General features: G+C 48.2%; 1 protein-coding gene across 12 annotated transcripts in view; it reads left to right on the top strand.

Annotated features, from left to right (window-relative positions):
- The window catches only part of LOC139410635 (rhotekin a), a 106,510-nt gene that overhangs the window by 73,920 nt on the left and 14,795 nt on the right, over positions 1–17,795 (top strand). For 9 of the 12 annotated variants that reach the window (XM_071155986.1, XM_071155982.1, XM_071155981.1 and 6 more), the window contains exons 2-4: positions 10,493–10,692; positions 10,858–10,919; positions 15,443–15,496. In XM_071155986.1, coding sequence (XP_071012087.1) covers positions 10,493–10,692; positions 10,858–10,919; positions 15,443–15,496 — 316 coding nt within the window. Of the gene's footprint in view, positions 1–10,492; positions 10,693–10,857; positions 10,920–15,442; positions 15,497–16,283; positions 16,317–17,795 lie in introns of all 12 variants that reach the window. The other 3 variants (XM_071155979.1, XM_071155980.1, XM_071155985.1) reach the window with 1 other exon arrangement.

The raw sequence follows: 17,795 nt of genomic DNA, 5'->3' as shown, positions 1-17,795 counted from the left end.
ACATATCTGATTATTGGCAGAAAGCTTAAATGATTGTTAATCTAACTGCACTGTCCAATTTACAGTAGCTATTAATTACAGTGAAAGAATACCATGCTATTGTTTGAGGAGAGTGCACAGTTATGAACTTGAAAAGTTATTAATTAACCAATTAGGCACATTTGGGAATTCTTGATACAACATTTTGAACAGAGAAACGATGGTTAATTGGATCCATCTGGAATAATACATTAAGGCCCTTCTCTTGCATTTCTTGCATGATGGTACAAAACAAAATACAAAAAAACGCATGTTTTTTTCTTTGTATTATCTTTTACCAGATCTGTTATATTCTCCTACATTCATTTCACATTTCCACAAACTTCAAAGTGTTTCCTTTCAAATGGTGTCAAGAATATGCATTTCCTTGCTTCAGGTCTTGAGCTCAGATTTGGGAATGTCATTTTAGACAATTCTGGAGGTTTTAACTCTCTGAATGTGCACGCCAATGAATTAATTTGGTAAATTCAGTATCTTCTCAGATTAGCCTACTTATTTTAGTCACACCTTTAAAACCTGAGCCTTGAGGACACTTTATGAGGTACAAGTGGTACTAGCCCTGTGTAATTGATAACAAACCAAGCTAATCTCAGTTCATGAGGGTGAGTCTGCCAGAAGGTCTTAGTGAGTCTGTAAGCAGGGCTTGGCTTGGCTGCCAGTCTCTACTCTTAACGGATGAGCTTGTTGTTGTGAAGCTCTTAGGCACTTTCCTTTCACCATGGACGGGCTTGGTCTCTTCAAACTAAACCCTCACACACATGCAAATACACATTCACATAGGGCTGGGTGATATAGCCTGAAATCAGATTGTTGTATTATTATTGTTGTTTTTACTCGTGAGCGATTCACCATATATATATATATATAGATTTTTTAAAACCTTTTTCTCTAAATAAGCTTTGTTGTATAATTATAGGTCAATACACTGCATTTCAAACAGTCAGCAGTAATCTAATGAATTCAGGGCTTGTAAAATGACATCTAGGCTAAATATAAACCTTCCACAACCATCAGACCCACTAATAATGGCATTATTTCATCAAAATGGTTTAACCTGCTTATTTGTAGTAATCACTGATCTGGCTTTCAAGTCTGTCTATAAAAATGACATTTTGGTTCCAAATTTAACCAGAATTATGGACAATGCACATTGGCTAATAATCACCAACTTCTGGTTTCAGGCATGATAGAAAATGAACACAGGTCTCGTGAGTAGCCACATAATATTTATGATCTGTTCAAGATCTGTTCAACATTTTGGGAGTTGAGACATAAAAAGGGTATCGTTACAAATGTTAAGTTCTCCTATATTACAGGAAAATAATGTGTGTCTGTTTCCAAATGGCCGATTTTATGTCGGACCAAACCTCAGATACAAATAGCGAGTTGAAACTGTTTGGCGTCAGAGAGGAAGAAGTGATCTTTAGTCTCTTTGTTGTTGTGAGTGGCAGGGGAAGGAGCTTGGTGTCTGTGTGAGCGGGAAGGTGCACAGAAGAAGTGAAGGAGACGAGACAAAAAAAACAGAAAAAAAAATACTCACCTTAATTCTTGCGATACCGACCGCGATAAAGGCATTTGAAACATCACGTTAAAACATTCCTACTCTCACACACGCATGCACCCATGACCCCCACCGACCCCCAGCTAGTAGTGTACTCTTTCATAGAGCTGCACCCATGACCCCCACCGACCCCCAGCTAGTAGTGTACTCTTTCATAGAGCTGCACCCATGACCCCCACCGACCCCCAGCTAGTAGTGTACTCTTTCATAGAGCTGCACCCATGACCCCCACCGACCCCCAGCTAGTAGTGTACTCTTTCATAGAGCTGCACCCATGACCCCCACCGACCCCCAGCTAGTAGTGTACTCTTTCATAGAGCTGCACCCATGACCCCCACCGACCCCCAGCTAGTAGTGTACTCTTTCATAGAGCTGCACCCATGAATTCCACCGACCCCCAGCTAGTAGTGTACTCTTTTCATAGAGCTGCACCCATGACCCCCACCGACCCCCAGCTAGTAGTGTACTCTTTCATAGAGCTGCACCCATGACCCCCACCGACCCCCAGCTAGTAGTGTACTCTTTCATAGAGCTGGACCCATGAATTCCACCGACCCCCAGCTAGTAGTGTACTCTTTCATAGAGCTGGACCCATGAATTCCACCGACCCCCAGCTAGTAGTGTACTCTTTCATAGAGCTGGACCCATGAATTCCACCGACCCCCAGCTAGTAGTGTACTCTTTCATAGAGCTGGACCCATGAATTCCACGACCCCCAGCTAGTAGTGTACTCTTTCATAGAGCTGGACCCATGAATCCCACCGACCCCCAGCTAGTAGTGTACTCTTTCATAGAGCTGCACCCATGACCCCCACCGACCCCCAGCTAGTAGTGTACTCTTTCATAGAGCTGCACCCATGAATTCCACCGACCCCCAGCTAGTAGTGTACTCTTTTCATAGAGCTGCACCCATGACCCCCACCGCCCCCCAGCAAGTAGTGTACTCTTTCATAGAGCTGCACCCATGACCCCCACCGACCCCCAGCTAGTAGTGTACTCTTTCATAGAGCTGGACCCATGAATTCCACCGACCCCCAGCTAGTAGTGTACTCTTTCATAGAGCTGGACCCATGAATTCCACCGACCCCCAGCTAGTAGTGTACTCTTTCATAGAGCTGGACCCATGAATTCCACCGACCCCCAGCTAGTAGTGTACTCTTTCATAGAGCTGGACCCATGAATTCCACGACCCCCAGCTAGTAGTGTACTCTTTCATAGAGCTGGACCCATGAATTCCACCGACCCCAGCTAGTAGTGTACTCTTTCATAGAGCTGGACCCATGAATTCCACTGACCCCCAGCTAGTAGTGTACTCTTTCAAAGAGCTGGACCCATGGAAAGTTTGCTATGTAGAACACCTAGGCTGTGTCTCTGCTCCAGATAACACACACACACACACACATATACAATCACATCCTCTTTTTCTATCCACACACACCGCTCCCCTCTGAGCAGGGGCCCAGCTGCACTGGAACACTCAGTGCCTTTGTATGAGAACAGCTGGCAGCAGTCACACACTATGTCGTTGATTTGATTTGATACTCTCCCGACAAACACACACAGTCGCACGTATGCCTAAAGCCGTCCATTCCCACTGGGCACAGACGTCAATTAAACGTCTATTCCATGTTGGTTCAATGTAATTTCGTTGACGGGCCGCCCCCAGGTAGTGAGGGTAGGAAATAACATCTCCACTCCGCTGATCCTCAACACTGGGGCCCCACAAGGGTGTGTTCTCAGCCCTCTCCTGTACTCCCTGTTCACCCATGACTGCGTGACCATGCACGCCTCCAACTCAATCATCAAGTTTGCAGACGACACTACAGTGGTAGGCTTGATTACAACGATGAGATGGCCTACAGGGAGGAGGTGAGGGCCCTCGGAGTGTGGTGTCAGGAAAATAACCTCTCACTCAATGTCAGCAAAACAAACGAGATGATTGTGGACTTCAGGAAACAGCAGAGGGAGCACCCCCCTATCCACATCGATGGGACAGTAGTGGAGAAGGTGGACAGTTCCTGTACGTACACATCACGGACAAACTGAAATGGTCCACCCACACAGACAGTGTAGTGAAGAAGGCACAACAGCACCTCAGGAGGCTGAAAAAATGTGGCTTGTCACCAAAAACCCTCACTAACTTTTACAGGTGCACAATTGAGAGCATCCTGTCGGGCTGTATCACCGCCTGGTACAGCAACTACACCGCCCACAACCGCAGGGCTCTCCAGAGGGTGGTGCGGTCTGCACAACGCATCACCGGGGGAAAACTACCTGCCCTCCAGGACACCTACACCACCCGATGTCACAGGAAGGCCATAAAGATCCTCAAGGACAACAACCTCCCGGGCCACTGCCTGTTCACCCCGCTTCCATCCAGAAGGCGAGGTCAGTACAGGTGCATCAAAGCTGGGACAGAGAGATTGGAAAAACAGCTTCTTTCTCAAGGCCATCAGACTGTTAAACAGCCACCACTAGCACAGAGAGGCGGCTGCCTACATACAGACTTGATATCATTGGCCACTTTCATAAATGGAACACTATTCACTTTAATAATGCCACTTTAAGAATGTTTACATATCTCACATTACTTATCTCATATGTATATATTGTATACTGTATCCTTCACTATCTATTGCATCTTAACCGCTCTGTCACTGCTCATCCATATATTTTATACTTATATATTCTCATTCCATTCCTTTACTAGATTGTGCGTATTAGGTTTTGTTGTGGAATTGTTAGATATTACTTGTTAGATACTGCTGCACTGTCAGATCTAGAAGCACAAGCACTTCACCACACTCACAATAACATCTGCTTACCATGTGTATGTGACCAATAAGATTTGATTTGAAATGACGTGAGAACAAAGTTGATTCAACCAGTGTGTGTCTTGGGAGTTGTTTGTGGATAGTTTATTACATTTGCTGGTTCTGTTCAGTGCTATATGTATTGGGACAAAGCCTCTGGTTCTTCCACCATTAGACCACTGCAGAATTCGTTCAGGCCCTGGTGACTTCAGCACTCTGGCTGTAGACTGGGAAACACACTCAGACCGGAGGGAGAAGTCTGTGCCTTGGACAGGATTGTGGTTGAACTGCTTTGCCACTGCGTTGCTATCGTTAATGGAGGTACACAAATACCCCAATGAGGCATTTTTAAGGCATTAATTCCGCGTGGTTACAGGGTTAATTCTGCGTGGTTACAGGGTCAATTCTGTGTGGTTACAGGGTCAATTCCGCGTGGTTACAGGGTCAATTCCGCGTGGTTACAGGGTCAATTCCGCGTGGTTACAGGGTCAATTCTGTGTGGTTACAGGGTCAATTCTGTGTGGTTACAGGGTCAATTCTGTGTGGTTACAGGGTCAATTCCGCGTGGTTACAGGGTCAATTCCGCGTGGTTACAGGGTCAATTCCGCGTGGTTACAGGGTCAATTCCGCGTGGTTACAGGGTCAATTCCGCGTGGTTACAGGGTCAATTCCGCGTGGTTACAGGGTCAATTCCGCGTGGTTACAGGGTCAATTCCGCGTGATTAACGGGGCAATTCTGTGTGGTTACAGGGGCAATTCTGTGTGGTTACAGGGTCAATTCCGCCTTGTTACAGGGTCAATTCCGCCTGGTTACAGGGTCAATTCCGCCTGGTTACAGGGTTAAAACAGAAACAACTCAAAGGGTTAAGTTTAGGTATTCACTCCAAGTGGTTATAATTAAAAACAACATGCTGTTTCCACCAACTATCAACCATCAGGAGTTGGCGTTCAGTGCTGTGAAATCATTTTTATTGTTTCTGCAGAGGATGACATATATGATGTTCTCAGGACCTTATCAAACAGCCGTCTATTTTTAGTGATCAGGCTAAATGCCCCCCCCCCCCGGGGGTACTTGGCCCATCCATAGGGGCTACTTGGCCCATCCATAGGGGCCACTTGGCCCATCCATAGGGGCTACTTGGCCCATCCATAGGGGCTACTTGGCCCATCCATAGGGACTACTTGGCCCATCCATAGGGGCTACTTGGCCCATCCATAGGGGCTACTTGGCCCATCCATAGGGGCTACTTGGCCCATCCATAGGGACTACTTGGCCCATCCATAGGGGCTACTTGGCCCATCCATAGGGGCTACTTGGCCCATCCATAGGGGCTACTTGGCCCATCCATAGGGGCTACTTGGCCCATCCATAGGGACTACTTGGCCCATCCATAGGGGCTACTTGGCCCATCCATAGGGGCTACTTGGCCCATCCATAGGGACTACTTGGCCCATCCATAGGGGCTACTTGGCCCATCCATAGGGGCTACTTGGCCCATCCATAGGGGCTACTTGGCCCATCCATAGGGACTACTTGGCCCATCCATAGGGGCTACTTGGCCCATCCATAGGGGCTACTTGGCCCATCCATAGGGGCTACTTGGCCCATCCATAGGGGCTACTTGGCCCATCCATAGGGACTACTTGGCCCATCCATAGGGGCTACTTGGCCCATCCATAGGGACTAATTGGCCCATCCATAGGGGCTAATTGGCCCATCCATAGGGGCTACTTGGCCCATCCATAGGGGCTACTTGGCCCATCCATAGGGGCTACTTGGCCCATCCATAGGGGCCACTTGGCCCATCCATAGGGGCTACTTGGCCCATCCATAGGGGCTACTTGGCCCATCCATAGGGGCTACTTGGCCCATCCATAGGGGCTACTTGGCCCATCCATAGGGGCTACTTGGCCCATCCATAGGGGCTACTTGGCCCATCCATAGAGACTAATTGGCCCATCCATAGGGGCTACTTGGCCCATCCATAGGGGCTACTTGGCCCATCCATAGGGGCTACTTGGCCCATCCATAGGGACTAATTGGCCCATCCATAGGGGCTAATTGGCCCATCCATAGGGGCTACTTGGCCCATCCATAGGGGCTACTTGGCCCATCCATAGGGGCTACTTGGCCCATCCATAGGGGCTACTTGAAGAATCATGAGACCAAATCTAACTGGTAAAAATGCATATGAAAGTGTACTTTAGGAGTACTCCAGGTAGAGCAACATTTTGTTGGTGGACAGTAACTGAAAAAGGTTGAGAACCACTGTCCTACTTGAACAAGCCATTGGTTTTGGGTGATTTTATTTTATTTTTTGTATATTTGCATCTGGTGGAATTTGTGTTTGTGTGTATGTGTTAGCATAGGTTATGTCTCTGTGTTTGTGTGTATGTGTTAGCATAGGCTATGTCTCTGTGTTTGTGTGTATGTGTTAGCATAGGCTATGTCTCTGTGTTTGTGTGTATGTGTTAGCATAGGCTATGTTTGTGTGTATGTGTTAGCATAGGTTATGTCTCTGTGTTTGTGTGTATGTGTTAGCATAGGCTATGTCTCTGTGTTTGTGTATGAGGGATGGATAGACGAACAAAGTCTGAGCCTGTTTCTTTGTGCATGTCTTGAAACTAGGGTGTGTGTGCTTGCAAGTGTATGTTTACGTGTGACAAGCTTGCGTGTGTATGTGAAGGAGAGAGAGAGAGCTCATGTGTTGTGTGTTAATGACAGTCTGCTGATGTGCGTTCCTCTCGCCCCCATGATCATATCCCACAGTTCCCTGGGGCCTCTCTTGGCCCTGCCCCTCCCTCTCCTGGCCCTCCTGGCCCTCCTGGCCCTGCCCCTCCCTCCCTCCCTCTCCTGGCCCTCCTGGCCCTGCCCCTCCCTTGCTCCCTCCCTCCCTCCCTCTCCTGGCCCTCCTGGCCCTGCCCCTCCCTCCCTCTCCTGGCCCTGCCCCTCGCTCCCTCCCTCCCTCTCCTGGCCCTGCCCCTCGCTCCCTCCCTCTCCTGGCCTTGCCCCTCAATTCCTCCCTCTCCTGGCCCTGCCCCTCAATACCTCCCTCTCCTGGCCCCGCCCCTCAATACCTCCCTCTCCTGGCCCTGCCCCTCAATCCCTCCCTCTCCTGGCCTTGCCCCTCAATACCTCCCTCTCCTGGTCCTGCCCCTCACTCCCTCTCTCTCCTGGCCCTGCCCCTCAACCCTTCCCTCTCCTGGCCCTGCCCCTCCCTCTTCTACCCCTGCCCCTCCTTCGCCCCTCTTCTGGCTTTGCCCCTCCCTCTTCTGGCCCTGCCCCTCCTTCTTCTGGCCCTGCCCCTCCCTCGCTCCCTCCCTCTTCTACCTCTACCTCTGCCCCTCCCTCCCTCCCTCCCTCCCTCCCTCCCTCCCTCCCTCCCTCCCTCCCTCCCTCCCTCCCTCTCCTACCTCTGCCCCTCACTCCCTCCCTCCCTCTCCTACCTCTGCCCCTCACTCCCTCCCTCCCTCCCTCTCCTACCTCTGCCCCTCCCTCCCTCCCTCCCGCCCCTCGCTCCCTCCCTCTGCCCCTCGCACCCTCCCTCCCTCTCCTGCCTCTGCCCCTCGCTCCCTCCCTCCCCTACCTCTGCCCCTCACTCCCTCCCTCTTCTGGCCCTGCCCCTTACTCACTCCCTCTCTCTCTCTCCTGACCCTAACCCTCGCTCCCTCCCCCGCTCTCTCCCTCGCTCCTTCCCTCTCCTGCACCCTCCCCTAACCTTTCTCTCCCTCCCCCCTCTCCTGGCCTTGCCCCTCCCTCACTCCCTCCCCTGGCCTTGCCCCTCCCTCACTCCCTCCCCTGGCCCTACCCCTCACTGCTTTCCTCTCCTGCCCATGCCCCTCCCTCGCTCCCTCCCTCCCCAGGTCCTGCCCCTCCCTCCCTCACTGTAGCCATGCTTTTGGTGTGGTAGCGAGGGAAAGCAGGAGAGAGAGAGAGAGAGAGAGGAAGGGATCTGGTGGAGTGGTTGTGGCAGACTAATTGTGCCTGCCCACTCTACCCAAATCTTGCTCTCTATCTCTCTCCTGCTTTTCCCTAAGGTCCATCCTTCTCTTTATATTGTTCTCTATCCCCCTCTCTCTCTATCATCTCCCCCTCTGTCTCTCTCCTTGGTAAACTTTAAAAATATATACATATATTTAACCATTATTTAACTAGGCAAGTCAGTGAAGAACTAATTCTTATTTACAATGACGGCCTTAACAAGGCACACCTGTTTATTGAAATGCATTCCAGGTGACTACCTCATGAAGCTGGTTGAGAGAATGCCAAGAGTGTGCAAAGCTGCCATCAAGGCAAAGGGTGGCTACTTTGAAGAATCTCAAATATAAAATCTATTTTGATTTGTTTAACACTTTTTTTTGGTTACTACATGACCCCATATGTGTTATTTTATAGTTTTGATGTCTTCACTATTATTCTACAATGTAGAAAATACTAAAAATAAATGAAAAAACCCTTGAACGAGTAGGTGTGCCCAAACTTTTGACTGTGTGACTGTGTGTGTGTGTGTGTGTGTGTACATTTTGTTACTGTACAGCCTTATTCTAAAATGTATTAAATTGTTTTTTTCCCCTCATCAATCTACACACAATACCCCATAATGACAAATCAAAAACAGTTTTTTAGACATTTTTGCTAATTTATTAAAAATAAAAACTTAAATCAGTTACATAAGTATTCAGACCCTTTTATCAGTACTTTGTTGAAGCACTTTTGGCAGCGATTACAACGTCAAGTCTTCTTGGGTATGATGCTACAAGCTTTGCACACCTGTATTTGGCGAGTTTCTCCCATTCTTCTCTGCAGATCCCCTCAAGCTCTGTAAGGTTGGATGGTTAGCGTCGCTGCGCAGCTATTTTCAGATTTTTCCAGAGATGTTCGATCGGGTTCAAGTCTGGGCTCTGGCTCGGCCATTCAAGGACATTCAGAGACTTGTCCTGATGCCACTTCTGTGTTGTCTTGGCTGTCTGCTTAGGCTCGTTGTCTTGTTGGATGGTTAACCTTCGCTCCAGTCTGGGTTCCTAAGTGCTCTGGAGCAGGTTTTCATCAAGGATCTCTCTGTACTTTGCGCCTTCCATCTTTTCCTTGATCCCGACTAGTCTCCCAGTCCCTGCCACTGAAAAACATCCCCACAGCATGATGCTGCCGCCACCGCGCTTCACCGTAGGGATAGTGCCAGGTTTCCTCCAGACATGACGTTTGGCATTCAGGCCAAAGAGTTCAAGCTTGGTTTCATCAGACCAGAGAATTTTGTTTCTCTGGTGCCTTTCATGTGCCTTTTACTGAGGAGTGGCTTCTGTCTGGCCACTCTACCACAAGGACATTATTGGTGGAGTCCTGCAGAGATGGTTGTCCTTCTGGAAGATTTTCCCATCTCCACAGAGGAACTCAGGAGGTCTGTCAGAGTGAACATCGGGTTCTTGGTCACCTCCCTGACCAAGGCCCTTCTCCCCCGATTGCTCAGTTTGGCTGGGCGGCCAGCTCTTGGAAGAGTCTTGGTGTTTCCAAACTTCTTCCATTTAAGAATGATGGAGGCCACTGTGTTGTTGGTGACCTTCAATGCTGCAGAAATGTTTTGGTACCCTTCCCCAGATCTGTGCCTCGACACAATCCTGTCACAGACAATTCCTTCGAACTCATGGCTTGGTTTTTGCTCTGACTTACACTGTCAACTCTGGGATCTTATATAGACAGGTGTGTACGTTAAATGATTAAGCATCTTGGTGTCTGCGTGCCGGAGGGGAGGCAGAAGGGTGTAAGGGCATATTTACAGCTTCTTCCTGACTACTCTGTGCCCCGACTGACCCACGCCTCAACGCACAGAGACACCAGAATGCTTTCAGTAATACACCCCATTAATGGGCCCACGAGACACACACACACACACACACACACACACATTTGCCCTCTTTCTCCCATAAACACAAACGCTCTTCTCCGCAGTCATTGTCACATTTAAACTGAACTGTCACACTTACCCTCTTATTACAGTCTCACTCCACACTCAAAGACCAACCCTGTTCCAGTCAGTAAAATGTCCAAACCCATCTCTCCCTCCCTCTCTCTTTCTGCCTGCAGGACAGTAACATCCAGAAGAAAATAGACCATGAGATCCGGATGCGTGACGGGGCCTGTAAGCTGCTGGCTGCGTGCTCCCAGAGAGAACAGGCCCTGGAGGCCTCCAAGAGCCTGCTCACCTGCAACACCCGCATCATGGCCTACATGTCGGAGCTGCAGAGGATGAAGGAGGCCCAGGTCATGCAGAGGGTTGCACTAAGGTCAGAGGGCAAACGGGCAGGGCAAGGGGGCGGGGTAGGAACTTGGTGCATAAATGGAGCTCTACCCATAGGGTGAAGGATTTAATGTGGTCTGAGTGGGCAATTGAGCAGGGTTTACAATTAGATTTTCCGTTGTTGTCATCCTCTTCTTTCTGTTTCTACTAGGTCATCGGACGCAGGGCCCACGGACGACAGACTACCCTGTAAAGGAAAGGTGGCCATCTCAGGTAGGCCCCAGGTGTGTGTGTGTGTGTGTGTGTGTGTGTGTGTGTGTGTACCTATGTAAAGGAAAGCTGCATGTCTACCCAATAGCAGAGCTTCATGTAGTCCACTTCATCATGCTGAGGGGGGCGGGCTCATGATGATAAGCAAGATCGTCTCTGGGTCTCATAGCCACCCTCCAAGGAGGACCCCCCACTACGGAGGGGTGAGGGTATGTGGGTTATGGAAAGGGGTTAATTTAAAGGCTGAGTGTGGGATAAGGGGTTAGGCTAAGTGAAAGGGGGGGTATAATGAGGGAGAAATGGTTTGGGGGGAGAGAGAGGACTGGGTTTGGGGGGGAGAGAGAGGACTAGGTTTGGGGGGAGAGGGAGGACTGGGTTTGGGGGGAGAGGGGAGGGGAGACGGAGGAATGGGTTTGGGGGGAGAGAAGGAATGGGTTGGGGGAGGGAGGAATGGGTTTGGGGGAGGGAGGAATGGGTTTGGGGGAGGGAGGAATGGGTTTGGGGGGAGGGAGGACTGGGTTTGGGGGGAGAGAAGGAATGGGTTTGAAGGGAGAGGGAGGAATGGGTTTGGGGGAGGGAGGAATGGGTTTGGGGGGAGGGACGACTGGGTTTGGGGGGAGAGAAGGAATGGTTTGGGGGGAGGGGGGAATGGGTTTGAGGGGAGAGGGAGGAATGGGTTTGAGGGGAGAGGGAGGAATGGGTTTGAAGGGAGAGGGAGGAATGGGTTTGAAGGGAGAGGGAGGAATGGGTTTGAAGGGAGAGGGAGGAATGGGTTTGAGGGGAGAGGGAGGAATGGGTTTGAGGGGAGAGGGAGGAATGGGTTTGGGGAGAGGGAGGAATGGGTTGGGGGGATAAGGAATTAAGGGTTGGGGGGAGGGGGGAATGGGTTTGAGGGGAGAGGGAGGAATGGGTTTGAAGGGAGAGGGAGGAATGGGTTTGAAGGGAGAGGGAGGAATGGGTTTGAAGGGAGAGGGAGGAATGGGTTTGAAGGGAGAGGGAGGAATGGGTTTGAAGGGAGAGGGAGGAATGGGTTTGAGGGGAGAGGGAGGAATGGGTTTGAGGGGAGAGAGGAATGGGTTTGGGGGGAGGGACGACTGGGTTTGGGGGGAGAGAAGGAATGGTTTGGGGGGAGGGGGGAATGGGTTTGAGGGGAGAGGGAGGAATGGGTTTGAAGGGAGAGGGAGGAATGGGTTTGAAGGGAGAGGGAGGAATGGGTTTGAAGGGAGAGGGAGGAATGGGTTTGAGGGGAGAGGGAGGAATGGGTTTGAGGGGAGAGGGAGGAATGGGTTTGGGGAGAGGGAGGAATGGGTTGGGGGGATAAGGAATTAAGGGTTGGGGGGAGGGGGGAATGGGTTTGAGGGGAGAGGGAGGAATGGGTTTGAAGGGAGAGGGAGGAATGGGTTTGAAGGGAGAGGGAGGAATGGGTTTGAAGGGAGAGGGAGGAATGGGTTTGAGGGGAGAGGGAGGAATGGGTTTGAGGGGAGAGGGAGGAATGGGTTTGGGGAGAGGGAGGAATGGGTTGGGGGGATAAGGAATTAAGGGTTGGGGGGAGGGGGGAATGGGTTTGAGGGGAGAGGGAGGAATGGGTTTGAAGGGAGAGGGAGGAATGGGTTTGAAGGGAGAGGGAGGAATGGGTTTGAAGGGAGAGGGAGGAATGGGTTTGAAGGGAGAGGGAGGAATGGGTTTGAGGGGAGAGGGAGGAATGGGTTTGAGGGGAGAGGGAGGAATGGGTTTGGGGAGAGGGAGGAATGGGTTGGGGGGATAAGGAATTAAGGGTTGGGGGAGAGGGAGGAATGGGTTTGGGGGATAAGGGGTGAGGATGACGTTAGGTGTGGAGGGGGAGGGAACGAGTGGTGAGGATTTAAAAATGTTATGGTTTAAAGAAATTATGCAAAAGAGGTGGCAAACAAGTTATGCTGCTCATCTGATTGGTTGACATATTGTCAATGGAGAAATGTTGTGACTAAACTTAACACAAAGAAAAATAACTTGTATTACCAAATAAAGATAAATGACATAAAGCACAATGGAAAAATACTTTGGAGTACCTTAAATGATATCATGGGCAGAAAACCCAATTATTCTCCATCGTTCATTGAAGGTGATGGTTTATTTATAACAAAACCTTTCGATATTGCCAATCATTTCAATGACTATTTCACTACAGAGTTGTTTATCAACGAAAAAAACTGAATATTATTCAATGGAAGCTTCTCTAACATCAGATATGTACAATGTGGTGTCCCTCAGGGCAGTTGCCTTGGAACGTTACTCTTCTCTATTTTTACAAATGATTTGCCACTGGTCTTACACAAAGCTAGAATGACTATGTATGCGGCTGATTCCACACTCTACATGTCAGCACCCAAAGCCAGTGAGCTCACAGTAATAATTCGATATTCAACTGATTATGCCAGTAGGCAGATTATGCAATAGTCATGTAAACACCTTATTCTACTTATATTAATCGGTGTACGGTCAAAATCTAAATAAGCATCTGTTTATTAAAACACATCTCTCCTGGCCCTGCCCCTCAACCCTTCCCTCTCCTGGCCCTGCCCCTCCCTCTTCTACCCCTGCCCCTCCTTCGCCCCTCTCCTGGCTTTGCCCCTCCCTCTTCTGGCCCTGCCCCTCCTTCTTCTGGCCCTGCCCCTCACTCGCTCCCTCCCTCTTCTACCTCTACCTCTGCACCTATTAAAACACCTTTTCTGGGAAATCTTTTGAATTATCATGACGTGTAAACATCTTAATGGGCATTCCAGTGGTGTATCTGATCTGCTCATGTGCCAGCACCGGGAGCTCAAATCTCCCTCTTTAGCGCGAGTGAAGTCGGAACAACTGAATGTACGAGTCTTAGAAGTAGTTTTCACAAACAAACATGATATATTATGTCCGAACTCAGAATCAAACATGCTTCCCAAAAATAACATGGTCGCTGTGGTAGAACGTTTAGTTTAATTGGTGATTTTCGGCATTGATCAGAGTGCCATCAGGTAACCTGATTTCAGATGTGTCCATGTAAACAGGATTATTAAGGAAATCGTTCTTCTTCCAAAGCATGTAAACGTTTTAATTTGAACTATTATATTAATCTGACTATCCACAATAGTCTCATTATTGTTTGCATGTAAACATACTCCTACTCATTAAAGGGCGTGATCATTGCGCAAGTTGAGGAAGCAAAACTCCTAGGTATAACATTGGATGGTCAATTATCATTAGACAAAAGTCTACTGTACTAGTTGTTCAGGCTTTGGTCTTGTCCTATCTTGATAACTGTCTGGTAATATGGTCATGTACTGCAAAGAAAGACCTAGCAAAGCTGCAGCTGGCTCAGAACAGAGCAGCACACCTTGCCCTTAACAGCACATAGAGAACTAACATCAACAACATGCATGCCAGCCTTTCCTGGTTGACGAGAGATTATCTGCTTCTCTTCTAGTTTTCTTTTAGGAATACTGTGACAAATTCCAGAGTGTCTGCATAATCAAATAACATTCAGCTCAGACACCCATACATACCCCACAAGACATGCCACCAGGGGTCTCTTCAGACACCCGTACATACCCCACAAGACATGCCACCAGGGGTCTCTTCAGACACCCGTACATACCCCACAAGACATGCCACCAGGGGTCTCTTCAGACACCCGTACATACCCCACAAGACATGCCACCAGGGGTCTCTTCAGACACCCGTACATACCCCACAAGACATGCCACCAGGGGTCTCTTCACGTTCCCCAAGTCCAAAAGGAATTGACAGCAACGCATAGTTTTATACAGAGCCATGATAGCATGGAACTCCCTTCCATCTCCCATTACTCAAGCAAACAGCAAAATGACCTTTAATACAAAAGGACCTTTGATACAAAATAACAACTAATGGAAAGGCGGAGACTGTGAGGGCACACTCTTAACACACTCTCTAACACACACATAATTTGTTTTAGTTGTATTGTTTGTATAATGTTTTAGTTGCATTGTTTGGATATCGTTGTATTTTACATTTGTGTGACTTTCCTTGTCTATCAATGTTTTGTTACTTGTCATGTTTTTTGTAGACCTACGAAGTGTAGCTGCTGCTTCGGCAAAGCCAATGGGGATCATAATAAACTTACATAAAAGGATGAGGGTGGGAGTAGGAGAGAGAAGAGGTAATTAAAGGATTATGATGAACTGCACTGGTTCAGTGGGAGGACAGGAGGACGGGGCTCTGAGGTCTGTCTGTCTGCTTCGGACTGCTCACAGCTGGAGGGGCACACACACACACACACACACACAGTTGATGAACAGAAGTTATGACTTATCATTGATTGACTGGGTCGACAGGAAGCCGTTTAGCGAGTAAGCTCAGTGCAGAGCATGGGCTTCATCATCATACACACAAGCGCGGACGCGCGCCTTATGACAGTGACTGCCTGGTGGAGGAGATAAAAGATTGTGTGTGTGTGTGTGGTATGAGTTTGTGGTTGTGTATATCTTACATTTGTGACGGATTTCTCTGACTGTCCTTTGTCATTGCAGACCTGCGGATCCCTCTCATGTGGAAAGACACAGAGTACTTCAAGAACAAAGGAGGTGAGGAGTCAGTGTGCTAGAACTGGTGTGAATAGACTCATCAATGAGTCATATCAGTGTGCTAGAACTGGTGTGAATAAACTCATCAATGATTCATATCAGTGTGCTGGAACTGGTGTGAATAGACTCATCAATGAGTCATATCAGTGTGCTAGAACTGGCATGAATAAACTCATCAATGATTCATGTCAGTGTGCTAGAACTGGTGTGAATAGACTCATCAATGAGTCATATCAGTTTGCTAGAACTGGTGTGAATAGACTCATCAATGAGTCATATCAGTGTGCTAGAACTGGTGTGAATAGACTCATCAATGAGTCATATCAGTGTGCTAGAACTGGTGTGAATAGACTCATCAATGAGTCATATCAGTGTGCTAGAACTGGTGTGAATAGACTCATCAATGATTCATGTGCTATTATCCATCGCTTTGATTTTGTGTGAAGAGATGTGATGTGAGTCAACTGAGTGAGTGAAGCCATGTGAATCGATTAGAATTTGGGTAAAGTGGTATCCACAAAGCCTCCCAGAGTAGGAGGGCTGATTTAGAATCAATTTAATCTTTTAGATGATAATGAATAACATTACATGGACAGGTGGGAGATCGGATCCTAGATCAGCACTCCTACTCTGAGACGCTTTGTGGATACGGGCCCTGGGAAAGAGAACTCTTAATGTATTAGAACTGAAGCACTGAACATGTGAGCATAACAGTTGATGCTCTTTTAAAAAGACTTCTATACGGCTATTGAAATGTATGTACGTTTCTATTTCTCCCTCTGTAAAGTCAGCAGCTCACTGACAAGCAAACATTCCAACAGTAAGTGATTGGGTATGATGGCCTCTGGCCTAGAAACCTGCTGCACAGACAGCCCTCTTCTGCTCTGTTGTCTTTGTCTGTGCTACTGCAGCAAAGAGGCCTGGATCTGCGTAGGATCTGGTATTTGTAGTTCTAGGTGCTCTTTTGATACCGCTGTGTTATGGTTTATGTTGACTGCTACGTGTTAAGGTCAAAACGTTATGGTAAAAAAAACAAAAGTGCTGAAACCCGACTCCTTGGTGAGGTCTGAAACCCGACTCCTTGGTGAGGTCTGAAACCCGACTCCTTGGTGAGGTCTGCATGACCTAATAGATCTATAATGAGGCAATTAGTGCAGGTTTTTAAGTGCAGTGGGAAGATAAGGAAGCCTAAGATGGCAATGATAGAGTGTGCGCTTTTGATGCATGCACACACACACCCGCACTCACACTCCCTAATACATTTAGTGTAAAACGATACACTCACACACCCAAATACATTTAGTGTAAAACGATACACTCACACTCCCAAATACATTTAGTGTAAAACGATACACTCACACTCCCAAATACATTTAGTGTAAAACGATACACTCACACTCCCAAATACATTTAGTGTAAAACGATACACTCACACACCGTGCTGCATGTGAAGAACACTCTTAAAGCTACTTAGGCCAGACTCTCACAGTGCGGCTGTCCAAGTCCAACAGCTGCTAGAGTTGGTGTTGTTCATCCCAGTCTGTCCAGTTTGACAGCCAAACCCACAATCCTCCAATAATTTACTCTGTAGCCTCCGTCTGTTTAAAACATCCACAGAGGGTGCAGATAGTGCCAGAGGAGTTTTCAAGTGGGGAAATCTAGTCAAATGTCTTCCACATGCTGCTTTTCTCACTTCTCTCTCTACCCCCCTCTCTCTCTCTCTCTCTCTCTCTACCTCTCTCTCTACCTATACCTCTCTCTCTCTGTCTGTCTGTCTGTCTGTCTGTCTGTCTGTCTGTCTGTCTGTCTGTCTGTCTTTATCTCTCTCTCTCTGTCTGTCTGTCTTTATCTCTCTCTCTCTCTCTCTCTGGCTGTCTGTCTGTCTTTATCTCTCTCTCTCTCTGTCTGTCTGTCTGTCTTTATCTCTCTCTCTCTGTCTGTCTGTCTGTCTGTCTGTCTGTCTGTCTGTCTGTCTGTCTGTCTGTCTTTATCTCTCTCTCTCTGTCTGTCTGTCTGTCTTTATCTCTCTCTGTCTGTCTGTCTGTCTGTCTGTCTGTCTGTCTGTCTGTCTTTATCTCTCTCTGTCTGTCTGTCTGTCTTTATCTCTCTCTCTCTGTCTGTCTGTCTGTCTTTATCTCTCTCTCTCTGTCTGTCTGTCTGTCTGTCTTTATCTCTCTCTCTGTCTGTCTGTCTGTCTTTATCTCTCTCTCTCTGTCTGTCTGTCTGTCTTTATCTCTCTCTCTCTGTCTGTCTGTCTGTCTTTATCTCTCTCTCTCTGTCTGTCTGTCTGTCTTTATCT

This window comes from Oncorhynchus clarkii, chromosome 6, assembly GCF_045791955.1.
Source record: "Oncorhynchus clarkii lewisi isolate Uvic-CL-2024 chromosome 6, UVic_Ocla_1.0, whole genome shotgun sequence".
NCBI lineage: Eukaryota > Metazoa > Chordata > Actinopteri > Salmoniformes > Salmonidae > Oncorhynchus > Oncorhynchus clarkii.
This window is presented reverse-complemented; position numbering and strand designations above follow the sequence as displayed.